Source organism: Pleurodeles waltl, chromosome 2_2 (genome assembly GCF_031143425.1).
Source record: "Pleurodeles waltl isolate 20211129_DDA chromosome 2_2, aPleWal1.hap1.20221129, whole genome shotgun sequence".
NCBI lineage: Eukaryota > Metazoa > Chordata > Amphibia > Caudata > Salamandridae > Pleurodeles > Pleurodeles waltl.
The window spans coordinates 1148841522-1148859691 of NC_090439.1; the positions used below are offsets into that span (position 1 = coordinate 1148841522).

At 47.6% G+C, this 18170-nt stretch overlaps 1 protein-coding gene across 2 annotated transcripts in view; it reads right to left on the bottom strand.

Moving 5' to 3' along the window:
- The window catches only part of LOC138282983 (glutathione synthetase-like), a 268746-nt gene that overhangs the window by 182644 nt on the left and 67932 nt on the right, over window positions 1-18170 (bottom strand). For both annotated transcript variants that reach the window (XM_069221071.1, XM_069221073.1), the window contains exon 4: window positions 3628-3703. In XM_069221071.1, the coding sequence (XP_069077172.1) occupies window positions 3628-3703 (76 nt within the window). The remainder of the gene's footprint in view (window positions 1-3627; window positions 3704-18170) is intronic.

Genomic DNA, 18170 nt, shown 5'->3' on the forward strand with positions numbered 1-18170 from the left:
CACATATCCAAACAGCCTTGAGCTCTCCACAGGCTTCCAGTGGATAAAGCTATAAACCAAACTACTAAATTATTACCCTCATTCAATATAATCACAATTTCTGATTGAAAAGTGTGGATGTTATTATATTGTCTTAAATAAAATGCTACAACTGGGTGCAAAGGCTATTCACACTATACAATGTGTGTTATTTTGTAACAGTAGTTACGAGCTCATGGACAGCCTCCATTATGTCCACTTCAAAGCCTACTTGATGTTGAGGCTAAATAGTATGCCTCACTCCTTTTTGGGAGACCTTGCCACCTGAACTGAGAAAAATAACCTTGTGCCCTAATTTCAGAAGGATTTAGAGCAACCAGTAGAAGGACTGATAACCTCATAGCAATGTTGATACCAGATAAAGTCCATACAGGGTGTTAGACCTGACAGCAGTAGGGTGGTCACCCCTAACTGCCTGGACCTGGCACAAGGTGTAAGTACCATCAGGTACCCACTATAAGTCAGGCCAGCCTCCTACAATTTACCACTGCTAACCAGCGCTAAAGTGCATATGCTCTCTCCCTTTTAAACATGGTATCATTGGATCCCAGTTAGACTATTTTATTTACTTATATGACCCTACTAGAGTGCACTATGTGTGCCTAGGGCCTGTAGATTAAATGCTACTAGTCGGCCTGCAGCACTGATTGTACCACCCACTTAAGTAGCTCCTTAACCTTGTCTCAGGCATGTGTGTGCAGTTATACTGGCAATTCGACTTGGCATTTAAAAGTACTTGCCAAGCATAAAGCTCCCCTTTTTTTACATATAAGTCACCCCTAGGTGTGCCCTAGGTAGCCCCTAGGGCAGGGTGCTGTGTAGGCAAAAGGCAGGATATGTACCTATGTAGTTTACATGTCCTGGTAGTGTAAAACTCCTAAATTCGTTTTTACACTGCTGTGAGGTCTGCTCCCTTCATAGGCTAACAATGGGGCTACCCTCATATACTGTTTGAGTGGTACCTGCTGATCTGAAAGGAGTAGGAAGGTCATTTTTAATATGGCCAGAATGGTGAAACTAAATCCTGCTGACAGGTGAAGTTGGATTTAGTATTACTATTTTAGAAATGCCACTTTTAAGAAGTGAGTATTTCTCTGCACTTAAATCCTTCTGTGCCTTCCAATCCACGTCTGACTGGGTTTAGTTGACAGCTCCCTTGTGCATTCACTCAGACTCACCCCAAAAACAGGATACTCAGCCTCACTTGCATACATCTGCATTTTGAATGGGTCTTCCTGGGCTGGGAAGATGGAGGGCCTGACACTAACATGTCAAAGGACTGTAGCCTGATCTTACCCAAAGGACTGCCACACACACTACTGGGACCCTGGCAGACAGGATTAAATTGAAAGGGGACCTTGTGCACTTCTAAGCCACTCTTTGAAGTCTCCCCCACTTCAAAGGCACATTTGGATATTTAAACAGGGCCTCTGCCCCTACCAACTCAGACAGTTCCTGGAGAAGAAAACCCGAATGACTCACCTGACTGCTTTCTGTGAAGGACTGCTGCGTTGCTGTTACCCTGCTGCCTTGCTGCTCTCTGGCTGTGCTGAGAAGTACTGTCCAAGGGCTTGGATAAAGCTTGCCTCTTGTTCCCTAAAGTCTCAGGACCAAAAAGACTTCGGCCCGTATTTATACTTTTTGACGCTAAACTGCGCTAACGCAGTTTAGCGTCAAAAAATTTTGCGCCGGCTAACGCCATTCTGAAGCACCATGCGGGCGCCGTATTTATTGAATGGCGTTAGCCGGCGCAAGCAGACCGGCGCTGCCTGGTGTGCGTGGAAAAAAACCACGTACACCAGGCAGCGCCGGCGTTGGGAAAAATGGCGTTAGGGCGTCTTAAAATGGCGCAAGTCAGGTTGACGCTAAAAAATCGTCTTAACCCGATTTGCGCCATTTTAAACGACGCCCAGACGCCATTTACATGACTCCTGTCTTAGTAAAGACAGGAGTCATGCCCCCTTGCCCAATGGCCATGCCCAGGGGACTTATGTCCCCTGGGCATGGTCATTGGGCATTGTGGCATGTAGGGGGGCACAAATCAGGCCCCCCTATGCCAAAAAAAATATTTAAAAAAAATAAAAATTTATACTTACCTGAACTTACCTGAATGTCCCTGGGGTGGGTCCCTCCAGCCTTGGGTGTCCTCCTGGGGTGGGCAAGGGTGGCAGGGGGGGTCCCTGGGGGCATGGGAGGGCACCTGTGGGCTCATTTTGAGCCCACAGGCCCCTTAACGCCTACCCTGACCCAGGTGTTAAAAAGTGGCGCAAATGCGGGGTTTTTTGACCCGACCACTCCCGGACGTAATTTTTTTAGACGGGAACGCCTTCCTTGCATCTCATTAACGCAAGGAAGGCGTTCACGCAAAAAAATGACGCTATTTGCCCATACTTTGGCGCTAGACGCGTCTAACGCCAAAGTATAAATATGGCGTTAGTTTTGCGCCGATTTTGCGTCGAAAAAAACGACGCAAATTCGGCGCAAACGGAGTATAAATATGCCCCTTCATCTCTACAAAAAGGACTCCCTGTGCGGCGAAAATTGACGCACAGCCTGCCAGAAATGACGCACAGCCTGCACCGCAGTGAAAAATTCACCGCCCATCAAACCGGAGCAACGCAGCCCTAATTCGCAAAGAAAAGATCGATGCAGCGCCAGCTTAGCGACCGGAAATTTAACGCATGGACCACTGGATTGATGCACAGCCAAGCCAGAACAATGCAGCCCGACATCCAGAGAGGAATCGACGCAGCGCCTGACGTGCAGTAGAAATTTCCACACAACACCCATAGGATCTATGTAGGCCCTGTGACTTCATCAAGACACTTTATATCACTTTTACAGTGATATCCCAACACATACTTCTTGCATTTTATATGTTTTGACCTGCATTTTATCAGATAAATATTATATATTGTTCTAAACACTGTGTGGTGTTTTACTGTGTTATTGCTTGATTTATTGCACAAATACTTTACACATTGCCTTCTAAGTTAAGCCTGACTGCTCAGTGCCAAGCTACCAGAGGGTGGGCACAGGATAATTTGAATTGTGTGTGATTTACCCTGACTAGAGTGAGGGTCCTCACTGGGACAGGGGCAACCTGACTACTAAACAAACTCCCCATTTCTTACACAAGGGTAGGCACCAAAACATTTTATACACAATGTATTGCTCTTAAAATTGCCTTTTAGGGCATAGACTCTTACAGGTTATGGACAAAGCTCCTGGGTACACATGGATACACATCCTTTTTCCTGTACAATTACAGGTTTGTGCAAGGAAAGCTAGGTAACAAATCTTTATTGACAATTAAAATAGGGTTGTGTGTTTCTGCTGATGCTGGTTAACTAATCATTATATTGAACAAGGGGAGTGATTGTTCTGCAATATATGTGACCATCTAGAATATTTGCTCCTAGTTAATTTACCACTTATCATATCTAGTATAACTATATCTTTCAAAGAAAGGGGAAGCTCCTAAAAACATAGGAACAATAGCAACAAGCAGACCAAAAGGTAAAAAAAGTAATCCAGGATTGGAGCTGAGGTTCACTATTAAGAAATGCCACTTTCTTTCTTTCTTACCTGAGCCAATCCTTCTTTCACCACTTGCTTGTAGATTGAAAAAAGTTGTGAAATGAAATTGTCCACTTTAACTGTACTGAAAGATAAAAGCAGAATAAAAAGTTGTGATATCAGATACATTTCAAGGATTGTTCAAAATGAGTAATTGCCAAGGGCCAACATCTTTGAAGAGGGCCACCACTTATGTGATCTAGATCCCTTTTTTAAAACAATAACATTATTCATCAAAGTCTTTTTAATTTCCTTACCTGCCAATTCATACTGACACTGAAAGAATTAAGATGTGTGAGACTGTAGTCAGAGCAATCAGAGAGATTTTATGGCATTGGTAAAATGAGGCCCCCTTGAAGTGTTGGGTACCTTCTCAACTGTGTGCCTGAGTTGCCATGATAACCTCAAATGCTGGCAAACATTGGTTGTTTTAAATATCTTTTTTCATGTAATTTATTTTTGGTAAGGTAGAGACAGAGTGATATGTAGGAATCTCCATGGAAATGTTGTAGAGACATGTTGTACTAATGTTTTTAACCCCGTGCATTGGCCATAAAACATTCCATTTAAATCAAAACTGTAGGGACCATTTGTGTTTATAATTATAAGTATAACTTATGGTCCTACGAATATATTTGAGCCCAGGGCCCCAGTGGTTCTTAAGATAGAGCTGCCTGTGAACTGGCCTAATAAGCCATGAATGAGCAGAAATGATTAATAATTTTGAACATGTTATGAAACAGATCCCCCAAAATATGTTTGGCTCAGGGCCACCAAAATCCATAAGATGCCCATGTGCCATATAATTCCATGATGTTATGTTATGTTATGTTACTATGTTTTATATAGCGCCTATCTACCCGGAGGCTTCGTGGCGCTATCCAGACTAAATATTAAACAAGCTGGAGGGATAGTGAGTACTATACTAATATGTACTAATATGTACTAATATGTATCTCCACAGTAGAATTAGAAATTATTACCAATACGGAATTATTTACTGTAATAGTTGTACTTGAATGTAGTGTTCTAAATGGAGCAAAAAGCGTCTTGAAAAAGGATGGCACACTCTGAGCTTGGTGCTTTAGAATTACCATGCAATGGAACGGAAGGCTACAGAGAGTTGACTTCTGTATCATAATCCACTTTATGAAGGTGTGAAAAACTGAGCTGCTGACTGAAGGGTGAGCAAGACAGGAAAGATATAAAGCAAACTTTAAGTTTGAAAGTACCTAAGAAAATGAGCTTGCCAAAACTGAGTCTGAAGAAAAACTAGGCATCATGAACCTCATGAACTCTTCTTGCAAAAACAGGAGCAACTAAATGTTAACTTGTCCTGTTGTAGAGATATAGTAAGTTATCTTGTCATGCTATAGTTTTCAACTTACAATATGCTTGGAAAAGAGATAAGGCCCTGTACTGTTAGCCAGTAACAAAGCATTTAGGTTTTTCAAGAGTGAAGTGGAAGACTTGGCACACCCTCTGGTGACCTTATGGTTATCACCAACATGAAAATACTGCCAGTATGGTCTAGCAAGAAGTAGCAGAGAGCACATTCACACCCACACCCACACCACCCATTCTTTTGACCCAGGTATGGCATAGGAATTCACTGAAGTGAAAATGCCTCCTTTCGATGAGTTTATTAGTCAGTTACACTACAAGAAACCCTGGTCTGACAAATAGTTCATGCATTATTCCTCAGCTATTTTAAACATCAACATTATATGATTAGATAAAAGTCTTAGTTGTAAATTTAAAAAAAACTGCCCGAAGATTCTGGCAGTCAATGGGAATTGCCTCATGCAGTACAGGGGTGGTGGCAAGGTAATCAAGACCAGAAATATTACATATAGTATCTCTGAACAAACAACTGATTGCGGTAACCAGCTAAATTGAGTATGATAACACCAAATACCATAAAAGGACTTGCAGAGCTGTTCAAAGCTTTCAGCTTATTGAAAACCACAAAATTAATACTTTCACTCACACTTCTTCATCCATCACAAAGCAACATGCTGCATCCCACAGCATAATAATGGCACCTTAGTGACATGAAAGTACTTCCCACATAGAATCAAGACAAAGAAAGCACACTTCCAACCACACACCCTACACAGTGTACTCTCTACTGTATGTCCTTTCCCCCTGTATTGGCCTTTTGGCTGCCTACGGCCAATGCAGGCACCCTTGCACCATGGTGCAAGGGTGCCTATGTTGCATTTAGGATTGTTTTGTGCAGGAAAAGGAACTTTCCTACACAAAAACAATCCTAAGAGGCTTTTTCTTCTTTCTATGTGTGCTGCAGAAAGCAGAACACATAGAAAGAGAAGAAATGGGGAGAAATAAAGATATTTCTTCTTGTTACGCCTCAACTGGGGAGGTGTAGGATTTTGGGGCATCCCTAGGTTTATCAGGGTTGGTAAATCTAGGAATGTGTCATAGACGATTGGAGTGGTGTGGGCCATGCAATGTCCATGGAATGCTTCCCTAGAGCACAGAAAGCAAGCAATTTGTGCTGTGTTGCCTTACTCCATATATTTGTAGCCACTCAAAGCCACGCAAAGTGGCTTTGTGTGACTTTAAAAATAGGAGTTAGCAGTTTGCGCCACACATGTACGATGTTGCATGGTGCAAGCATGGCGCAAACCCCTCATAAATATATCCCTTAGCTCCTCCAACAAAGGTCCACCAAAGTAGTGTAGCATGTGTTATGACATAGCTGGATGTGTGGTACTTCCATCAACATTTGGCCATGAAATGGGACATCCATTGAGAAACAGAAAAAGAAGAAACAAAAACTCACGGTTTAAGAACAACATTAGTGGTGTGCCTCCAAATACACTTTAAAACCAGGAGTGTATAAAGGATGGAATTATTCTGGAAACAGTCTGGAAGATGCTGGAAGGTGCTGACAAAACCAAGCCCAATCGCTTCCCGCATTGTTGGAAGCACTAAAAATGTGACTCACAAGTTCACCAAAGTTTTTTGGAAAATTGTTGTTTAAAAGTGACTGTATCTTAGAGGATGACCTGACTACTTACAATTCAAAGATTTTACTGCCAGGTGTAAGCACCATGTGTTTCTGAAACAATAGTGGTTTATTCTGCTCAGCTTGTTGAAGTTAATATTAAAGGTCGGAGTGAAAAGCCACAAACTCGATCTCCTAATTTCATGTGTTGAGGGAAAAGATGCATTACAACAGCAGGTCACTATTTGAGAAAAAGAAACCATAATAAGGGACAGGTGCTCTCATCCAACAACAGCCATAATCATTCAGCACCAAGTAACTTCCACTTGAAAGTAACTGAAACACTGAGTAAAATTTGCAACACACACATTGCATACTCTGTGCAATGTTACATGTTTACAAATCATTGAGTGGCTTACAGAAGTTTTACAGTGTTTTCTACTGAGAAATACTTCCTTTTACCGCTCACATGTTTGTAATGGAAAGGTTATTCCTACAACCCATGTAAAAAAATCTCCCCTTAAGTCTCAAAGCTGCCTACAGGGAAATGTTTCAAACATAATGTGAACTGAATCGTGGAGATTGGCAGAGAGATAACTCCACGTCTTAGCCCTACTGCTCATGATATGTTTTCAAATATAGGTCCCTGGTCTGAGTTGAATGCAGCTACTGCATATGTTCCTATGAAGATTTGCAAATATTTACTAACAGTGCGAGAGTCAGCCGATTGCTGTGGTCACCCACAGAGAAAACTGGACCAAGAATCAACAACAGGTAGAAAGTATTTGAATGTCCCATCCATATTCAGAGGGCCTGTAATGGTCTAGATATACACACTGCAGAGACTTGTTAGAAGCCAGGAGGGGTGTATGCGATGGGCATTTAATGGTGGAACAACTAAGGACATACTGCTTGTCAGCTTGTACAGACCTGGACACAGTAATACAAATCACAAGCTATGGCCCTAATTATGAGTTTGGCAGGCAACAGAGGTCGCCACATGACCACCAGTGCGACAAGAACACCCCTGGACCTATTTTGAGTCTCCCAGTGGGACACAGGGCCTTCACATTGACGGCGGCTCGTAGTCAAGCCAGCGACAATGTGGTAGGCGGATGCAGCAGTTCCTGCAGCGCTTTCCACTGCCCGTAATTCAGGCAGTGGAAAGCATGATGGGGCTGTCCATGGGGGCCCCTGCACTGTCCATGCCAAATGCATGGGTAGTGCAGGGGCCCCTAGGGGTCCCCTGACACCCCATTCTGCCAGCCTTTCCATGGTGGTCCAACCGCCATGAAAAGACCGGCCGATTGTGGAGTCGTAATCTCCAGGGCAGTGCTGCATGCAGCACCGCCCTGGCAGATTACAACCACCGAGACCACCAGGCTGGCGACTGGCAGCAACCTGATGGTGTTGGCAGTCGGACAGTGGCGGCTTCGCCACCGTCATAATGTGGCGGTCTGACTGCCACCATGAGTCTGGCGGTCTTAAGACCACCAGACTTCTAATGAGAGCAATAATTTTGGGGGAATTCAGGATCCGTATGCTCTAGGGACAGAATCAGAGATTTTAGTTCAGCTAGTTGTGCTATATGAGAGTTTACTCATTACTCCACAAACAGCTGCACAAACCGTGGAGTGTTGGTAGTTGGTACCAGGAGGCAGTCGAGCTAAACCATCAATATATATGATATTTTTAATGATCATGAGGCAAAGTGTTAGTGGCATGGGGTATTGCAGTTTGTGCTAGAAAAATGCATGAGTTTGTAATTTAGGGTCAAATGCATAATCTACATCAGTGGAAGTCAATGAAGTGGCCCATTGGTTCGACCTAGGATGTAAGGTTTTTGCATTTGACAGGCTAGCCGTTATAACGGCCTCTAATGCTGCAAAGGGGGAAACAACAATAAATTGTTTTTCCTGAGTCGTCTTTCCTTAATGCCAGCCATCTGAACTGCAGTCATTACTTTTTCAGTGGATGCATTCCATCATTTGAATATAAATATGATCTATATGCATTCAGCACTGTGTCACCTTGATTGAATGTGGCATAGGTAAAGCCAATGGTGCTAGGTATTATCCGGATGACTAGGTGTGTTTTGTTTACACATGTGTGTAAGTGTCATGCTTCAAGCATTTCAGTCTGAAGTGATCTGAGTATCTGTGTATGTTCTGGGGTCCGATGTTTACTTGAAAATTTGGGATAAATTAAATCATACAATGGTTTTATGCATTGTGCATAATCTGGTGTGTAATTTCTGCCAAATTTGAAAAATCATGACAAGGGTTACACATTTTTGATTGTATTTAGTGGTTGTAATTGAGCACACTTCTCAAGGAAGTGTGGTTCGAGAGAAGTGTGGTTCCAGTCTCTTCCCTTCATTTAATAAATCATATCCTAGAAAGAGGACACTGAGGAAGGCAATTTTTGTTTTTTTTAAATTAAATTTGGGCTGTGTTCTCCAAATCCCAAAACAATGATCTACTCTGAATAAATGAGTGTTTAAGTCATCAACTGTCAGATAAATGTCATTGACATAGAACAATGCTTATGGATCAATATCATGTTATTTTGATGTTATGTGGGCAGAGAACAGCCCTGGGCTGTTCTTATACCCTTGGGGGAGCCGGCAAAAATGATGCTTGATAGAAGAGTGTGAAACAAACGCAGTTAGATTCCTGCTTTTAGATATTATATTTTGGCAGAAAAACTCATTGGAAATATTCAGGGATGTTTTGTATTTTTTTACAGACAATATTGTTCATCAATGTCATACTGTGTTTGTTTTGTATTGCAAATTTGTGTTTGTGGCAATTTAGATGTTTGTAATCCAAAAGTATTATCTAGGATTGATCCGGCTTAAGCTACTTGGTTACAGGGGGTTGTTTATGGAAGATATATAGGGTTCAATTACTCCCTGGTATGCAAGTTGTGAGAGAATTTCCTTCATGTTTTATTAGGTATGGAGGTAACATTTGCAGGCTGGACCTTAAGGGTATTTCATGATACGGCAAGTCCTTATCTCAGCCAACATGGTTGCGGTATAGTGCAAGGGTTTGTGCAGGAGCCCAATCTGCAGCATATGCTTGCTTTCCTTGCTCAGGAACTAGGATTGAGAAGGATAGTAAAATCACATCTTTCTCTTGTGGGAGCATTTTAACAAACTCCGTGGCCAATCTTTTTTAACCAAGAAAATGTCGTACTTAAGTGTTAGTGTTTCCCAGAAAATTACTTTAACTGTGGACATTATGGGGGTCATTACAACATTGGCGGTAAAAGCCGCTTACCGCAGTGCAGAAGACCGCCAACACACCACCGCAGCTGTGGAATTCCGCACGGTCATTATGACCCAAAGCCCAGAATCCGCCAAAATCTAGACACCCACACAAGTTCGCCACACCAAAGGTCAGTGACAAACTGGCGATAAGAAATCCTCCACCGTCACGCCAACAGGAATACGCCCACACTATCACGACCCACAAATCCACACGGCAGTCTTTCGACCGTGGTATTCTATTGGCGGTACACACCGCCGCGCTCAAAATACACACACATTTACAAAACACAACCACATTGGACAATTCCAAATACACACACCTGAGACACATACAGACACCACTCCCACATACCCAATACAATATAAAAGACACACCCACATCACCCACAAACCCCTATGACAACAATTGCGACTGAAGGCCAAAGAGAGACACCACCATCTACAAACGAGCATCCACTGGAACTCTGCACCATCACCCACATAACATCCACGCACCTCACACAACACACCACTAAATATCACCCCAGACATCGCCAACATCACACCATGGCACAGCAAAGACACCCCAGGTTCTCTGAGGAGGAGCTCAGGGTCATGGTGGAGGAAATCAGACGGGTAGAGCCACAGCTATTCGGATCACAGGTGCAGCACACCTCCATAGCTAGGAAGATGGAGCTACGGCAAAGAATCGTGGACAGGGTCAACGCAGTGGGACAGCACCCAAGAACACGGGATGACATCAGGAAGAGGTGGAACGACCTACGGGGGAAGGTGCGTTCCGTGGTCTCCAGACACCACATTGCGGTACAGAGGACTGGCGGCGGACCCCCACCTCATCCCCCACAACTAACAACATGGGAGGAGCAGGTCTTGGCTGATGCATCCTGAGGGCCTCGCAGGAGTAGCTGCAGGAATGGACTCTGGTAAGTCAAATCTTTCACTACTTCATCCCCCACCCTACCTGCATGCTATCACATACCCCCACCCTCACCCCCATCACTCCTACTCCTCACACATGTCCCAATATCACAAACCACTCATCCCAACACCAAGCCCTGCATGCAGCACCAAAGCATGGACACCTATCACCAAAGCATGGCCACTGCACATCCCCATACACCCCCCTAAACCATCATCACACAAGGTCCTACACAGGAATGCAAGCACTGGGGTACACGGCCACTCACCCATTGCACACCATGGCACACACAGATGCAATAATCATCCTTTTACACCCCTGGAGGACCTCTACCCAACGTCACCGGACAGGAGGGTCCAGACATGTCCACTCCACCAACAGAAGAGGCCCACAGTGATGACTGCAGCTCTGTCCAACTGGATCTAGACGACCAGCCCGGCCCATCTGGGACCTCGGGACAGTCGGTTCCCCTCACACTGGCACAAGCCACTACAGGTCTTCCTCCCTCTGGAAACACCAGCACAGCACCCACCCAGTCGGCCCATACCTTTGTCCCCAGGACACGTTAAGCAGAAGTGTGTCCACCACTACAGGGAACCCAGGCTAACCCACCACCCCAACAACAACAGGGACCTGGGGGCAGTGGCAGTGGGCACACGGTTCAGGGGACAGAGGCCCAGGAACACAGGGGAACTGGGAGGGCTGCTGTGCGACAGGGGGAGGACAGGCCCAGGGAACCCACTCTCCGCGAGGCCCTGTCCAACATCATGGGAGCCTACCACCATTCCCAGGAGACAATGGCAACGGTACTGGCCAAGTTTCAGGAGACCCAGTGGCTGCAGGTGGAACAGTAGTTGGGCTTCAGGGAGGAACTCAAATCCATAAATTCCACCCTGGGCACCATTGTAGGGGTGCTGAAGGAACTCGTCAACACCAGGAGGGACACTGTGGCACAACAAGGGGCCCCTGACACTAGCCTGAACGATGAACTGCCCACCACCTCCGCCGGCGCTAGTGGACAGGAGGCACCGCCACAGGACCACCACACCAGCACCCCACCCCCTGCACAGGGAGAACTACCCTGCAAACGGTCCATGAGATCCAGCAAAAAGACAGAGAACGATGCCAAGACCCACGCCAAGAAATTAGATCACCCTGATTGTCATCCATTTGTCCCACCTTGTCACCCTGTCCATCCTTAAACTGCCCCAGCTCCACTTCCTATGCACCTGTGAGACTAATAGACTGGACTCTGCCATGGACATTCCTCCACCATCACCCCTCACTATTTTACAACCCCCTCCAATATTGAGCACTTAAATAAACTCCCTTAAAGCACAAAACAATCTGGAGTCTGTCTGTGATTTCGAAATAGTGTATTAGCAATTACAGTGCCAAAATGCTCTTTCAAATGTAATGTCACTATTACTATATCACACAGCTATAGTCCATGAGGAAACAAAGCAGGTGTCACACAGTGGGACCCACATCTGCTAAATCGTAAGGGAAAGTGACAATTTAGAGATCATACATTGGGTGAAAATGACAGACAGTAGAGTGGTATTAGATTTAAATTAGATGTAGCAGGCATTGTTGTCTTCTTACCTGTGTCTCACTGGACGTATTGCAGGATCACCGTGTTCCTGTTGTCAATGTCCTCTTCTTCTGCTTCCTCATCTTCACTGTCCACAGGCTCCACAGCTGCCACAACACCTCCATCTGGACCATCCTCCTGCAGAAAAGGCACCTGTCATCGCAAAGCCAAGTTGTGAAGCATACAGCAGGCCACGATGATCTGGCATACCTTCTTTGGTGAGTAGAATAGGGAACCACCTGTCATATGGAGGCACCGGAACCTGGCCTTCAGGAGGCCGAAGGTCCGCTCTATAATCTTCCTAGTTCGCCCAGGGGCCTCATTGTAGCGTTCCTCTGCCCTTGTCCTGGGATTCCTCATTGGGGTCAGTAGCCATGACAGGTTGGGGTAACCAGAGTCACCTGCAAATGGCGAGGGACAAGTGTTAGACACACACTAACTCTTAGGGGCATCCCCAGACCCAGATACCTAGTCACACTGTATTGGGTCCATATCCTCACCTAATAGCCACACCCGGTGCCTCTGTAGTTGCCCCATCACATAAGGGATGCTGCTATTCCGCAGGATGTAAGCGTCATGTACTGAGCCAGGGAATTTTGCATTAGCATGGGAGAGGTACTGGTCTGCCAAACACACCATCTGCACATTCATGGAATGGTAACTCTTCTGGTTTCTGTACACCTGTTCACTCCTGCGGGGGGTACCAAGGCCACATGTGTCCCATCAATGGCACCTATGATGTTGGGGATATGTCCCAGTGCATAGAAGTCACCTTTCACTGTAGGCAAATCCTCCACCTGAGGGAAAACGATGTAGCTCCGCATGTGTTTCAGCAGGGCAGACAACAGGTTGGAAAACATAGGCTGGGACATCCCTGATGCTATGGCCACTGTTGTTTGAAAAGACCCACTTGCTAGGAAATGGAGTACTGACAGCACCTGCACTTGAGGGGGGATTCATGTGGGATGGCGGATAGCTGACATCAGGTCTGGCTCCAACTGGGCACACAGTTCCTGGATTGTGGCACGATCAAGCCTGTAGGTGATGATCACATGTCTTTCCTCCATTGTCGACAGGTCCACCAGCGGTCTGTACACTGGAGGATGCCGCCATCTCCTCACATGCCCCAGCGGACGGTGCCTATGGAGGAGAACAGCGAGCACAGAGTCAACACACTCTGAGGAACGTAAACACAGCTTACTCTGAAAATATTCATAAATCAAAATTTGCCTGTTTGAGTGTTTAGGCAAGGCCTAGGCATGCGTGACGCAGTCAAAAATAATTCCATGTGGGCCCCTGAAATGGTGGCTGCCTGACCTGTAAGGTGGGACAAGGGGATATGAGGTAACTGCGCTGGCGTTGTATACCGTCGCGGTAGGCGGTTGAAGACTGCAGCGCCATCCTGCATTGGTTAACATTGGACCCTATGGGTCCCAGGAGCCAATGACGATGTACGCCGGCAGTGACGGTACACACCGCCGCGGACGTGACTGCCATTTTCTCTCTGTTCAATCACTCGATACCTGATCTTCGACAGGAGAGGACCTACACTGCAAGTGCTGCTGTGACCTCAGTCTGGAAGAGACAATGACTCGTGTGTCTGGGGAAAGGGCCCCTGCCTTCAGCATGGAGGAGTTGGAGAAACTTGTGGATCAATCAATCAATCAATCAATCAATCATTGGATTTATAAAGCGCACTACATACCTGTGAGGGTTTCAAGCTGCTGGGGGGGGGGGAAATTGGAGTTACTGGTCGAAGAGCCAGGTCTTGAGGAGTCTTCTGAAGGTGAGTAGGTCTTGGGTCTGTCGCAGGTTGGTGGGGAGGGTGTTCCAGGTTTTGGCGGCGAGGTATGAGAAGGATCTGCCGCCGGAGGTCTTTCTTCGGATGCGGGGGACGACGTCGAGGGCGAGGTTAGAGGAGCGGAGCTGACGGGAGGGGGTGTAGAAGCTGAGGGCCATATTTATACTTTTCGACGCACAACTGCGCCAACGCAGTTGTGCGTCAAAAAATTTAACGCCGACTAACGCCATTCTGAAGCACCATGCGGGCGACGTATTTATTCAATGATGTTAGCCGGCGTTAGCCGGCGCTGCGGAGTGGTGTGCGTCAAAAAAAATGACACACACCAGGCAGCGCCGGCGTAGGGGAAAATGGATTTTGGGCGTCAAAAAATGGGGCAAGTCAGGCTGAGGCAAATTTTTCGCCTCAACCCGATTTGCGTCATTTTTTTTCACTCCCAACCCCCATTGAAATGACTCCTGTCTTAGCAAAGACAGGAGTCATGCCCCCTTGCCCAATGGCCATGCCCAGGGGACTTATGTCCCCTGGGCATGGTCATTGGGCATAGTGGCATGTAGGGGGGCACAAATCAGGCCCCCCTATGCCACCCAAAAAAAAAAAAAAAAATACCTACCTGAACTTACCTTAAGTTTCCTGGGATGGGTCCCTCCATCCTTGGGTGTCCTCCTGGGGTGGGCAAGGGTGGCAGGGGGTGTCCCTGGGGGCATGGGAGGGTACCTCTGGGCTCCTTCCGAGCCCACAGGTCCCTTAACGCCTGCCCTGAGCAGGCGTTAAAAAATGACGCTAACGAGGGTAGACGTCATTTTTCTTGACCCGCCCACTCCCGGGCGTCATTTTTGCCCGGGAGTATAAATACGACGCACATGCCTTGGAGTCATTTTTTAGTAGGGAACGCCTCCCTTGCATATCATTAACGCAAGGAAGGTGTCCACGCTAAAAAATGACGCAAACTCCATGAACTTTGACGCTCGACGCGTCTAACGCCAAAGTATAAATATGGAGTTAGTTTTGCGTCAGATTTGCGTAAAAAAAAACGACGCAAATCCGGCGCAAACAGAGTATAAATATGCCCCTGAGTCTGTTGTTTAGGTAGGCTGGTCCGGTGTCGTGGAGCGCTTTGTGAGCGTGGGTAAGAAGCTTGAAAGTGAACCTTTTGTCCACGGGGAGCCAGTAAAGGTTTCTCAGGTGGTGGGAGATGTGGCTGTGGCGGGGTACGTTGAGGATCAGTCGGGCGGAGGCATTTTGGATGCGTTGGAGGCATAGTAGTTCTTTCGCAGGGATGCCTGTGTAGAGTGCGTTGCCGTAGTTCAGCCTGCTGCTGACGAGGGCCTGTGTCACTGTTCTTCTTGTTTCTGTCGGGATCCACTTGTAGATTCTGCGGAGCATGCAGACTGTGTTTGTAGCAGGAGGAGGAAACTGCGTTGACCTGTTTAGACAAGGTGAGGGAGGAGTCGAGGATGAAGCCCAGGTTGCGAGCGTGGTCGGTCGGTGTCGGTGGGGTTCCTAGTGCGGTGGGCCACCAGGAGTCGTCCCAGGCGGAGGGGGTGGATCCGAGGATGAGGACCTCAGTCTTGTCCGAAATTAGTTTCAGATGGCTGATTCTCATCCATTCGGCGATGGATTTCATCCCCACGTGGAGGTTGGTTTTGGCGGTGCTCGGGTCTTTGGTGAGTGAGAGGATGAGCTGGGTGTCGTCGGCGTAGGTGTGAATGTTTAGGTTGTGTTGTCGGGCCACTTGTGCGAGGGGGGCCATGTAGATGTTTAACAGCGTCGGGCTGAGGGATGAGCCTTGTGGGATGCAGCAGATGATGTCGGTGGCTTCGGAGCAGAAGGGGGGAAGGCGGACTCTCTGGGTTCTGCCGGAGAGGAATGAGACGATCCAGTCGAGGGCTTTTCCTTGAATTCCGGTTTCGTGGAGGGGTGATTCCAGGGTGCGGTTGCAGACTGTATCAAAGGCGGCAGATAGGTCCAGGAGGATGAGGGCTGATGTTTCGCCATTGTCCATTTTGGCATTTGATGTCGTCTGTGGCGGCGAGAAGGGCGGTTTCGGTGTTGTGGTTTCGTCTGAATCCGGACTGGGAGGGGTCTAGGATGCCGTTATCTTCAAGGTGGCTGGTTAGTTGTGTGTTGATGATTTTTTCAATCACCTTTGCTGGAAAGGGGAGCAGGGAGATGGGTCGGAAGTTTTTGAGGTCGTTGGGGTCTGCTTTGGGTTTCTTGAGGAGAGCGTGGATTTCGGCGTTTTTCCATTTTTCAGGGAATGTCGCTGTTTCGAAGGAGATGTTGATGACCTTCCGTAGTTGGGGGGCAATGGTGGCGTCGGCTTTGTTGTATACGTGGTGTGGGCAGGGGTCTGATGGAGATCCTGATCCTGAGTGGATGGGGTCCTCCCCCAGTACACGCTACTCTACGGTCCTCCAGACAAACAGGTAAGTACACTGTGAGCATGCGGTATGGGCAATGCCTGTGTGGAGTGGGGTGGATGAAAGAATTGGGGGGGAGAATGAAGCGTGCATGAAACAACGGTGAGTGCATGTGCGTCATGGCAAGGGTAGGGATGCGGACCAATGACTGTGATGGTGCAGTTGGTAATTACTTCTCTTTTTCCCCTGTACAATTCCTGTAGGTCAGCGCCCACCAGTAGAAGAACATGTGGCGTGCCATCGCCAAGGAAGTGCGGACCCTGGGGGTCTACCACAGACGGAGCACCCACTGCCGGAAAAGATGGGAGGACATTCGCCGCTGGAGCAAGAAGACAGCAGAGGCCCAGCTGGGGTTGGCCTCCCAACGTGGGAGGGGTGCCCTTTGCACCATGACCCCCCTGATGTTCAGGATCCTGGCGGTGGCATACCCGGAGTTGGATGGGCGTTTGAGGGCATCACAGCAGCAACAAGGGGGTGAGTACACTCTCATTCTGCTGATTCAGCGCGCATTGTAGGTGTCTGGGTGGGGGAGGTGGGCTGTGGGTTCCCCTAGGCCAGGGCGAGTTTGGAAGTTAAGTTCCCTTCTTCAGGCAGGCCCTGTGGCACCCCACCCCACCTGTGTACAGTGCCAACTACACCTAGTCAGGCTCCTGTGACCTCCATGTGTGCAGAAATCGGCCATAGCCTTGTAAGCCTGTACCAGGGATTGAACAGTGGATCCCAAGTACGCGGCGTAGTGCAGGGGGCTTCTGTGTCTGTCATGTCCGCCAACGGTAGCGGTATTGCATGTACTGAACATGTCTTTCTTCTGTCTCCCCCCCCTTTTTTGTGGTCTCCCTGTTCTTGTGTGCATTAGCATCATCAGGCGGAGGAGCAGTGTCACCGGAGCAGGAGGGAGCTGCATCCCACATGGCCCTGGAGGGCGACACTACAGACTCTGAATTCACCAGTGGGACGGAGGGCGTGGGGAGCTCCACGGCAGGGACAGGAGCTGACACCAGCGATACGGACTCCTCCTCTGATGGGAGCTCCCTTGCTGCCGGTGCTGGGCGTGGTGCAAGTGTCTGTTGTGGTGGAGGGAGACACCATACCGTCTCCAGCAGCCACGGTTGGTTGATTGAACGCAGCCACACACCCCCCCAACAGCCATCCACCTCACGACAGCTTCCAGCCCTTGCACCTTCACCCAAAGTCAGCAAACGTACACCTCCTACAACCACTACCTCTTCCTCCACTCCCACACACCCTCCATCTTCCCGTCCCAGTGTGTCTAAAAAACTTTTCCTAGCTAGCTTGAACCTCTTCCCTACACCCCCCTTCCGTCCCTTAGGGCCAGGATGTCTAGATCCCAACCCAGCACCTCAGCCACTACATCTGCGTCTGCTGTGATCCATGTAAGTCGTCGTGGTTCGAAGGGGGCAACTGTCAGAGCTGCCAGTATGCCACCTACAGATGGGAAGGACCACCCTATTCCGACACCTGCAAAGGTCAAAAAGATGACGGCTTCCAGCAGGGGAAAGTCCCACCAACCACCCAGCAAGGTCTCGCCCAAACACAGAGAGGACAGTGC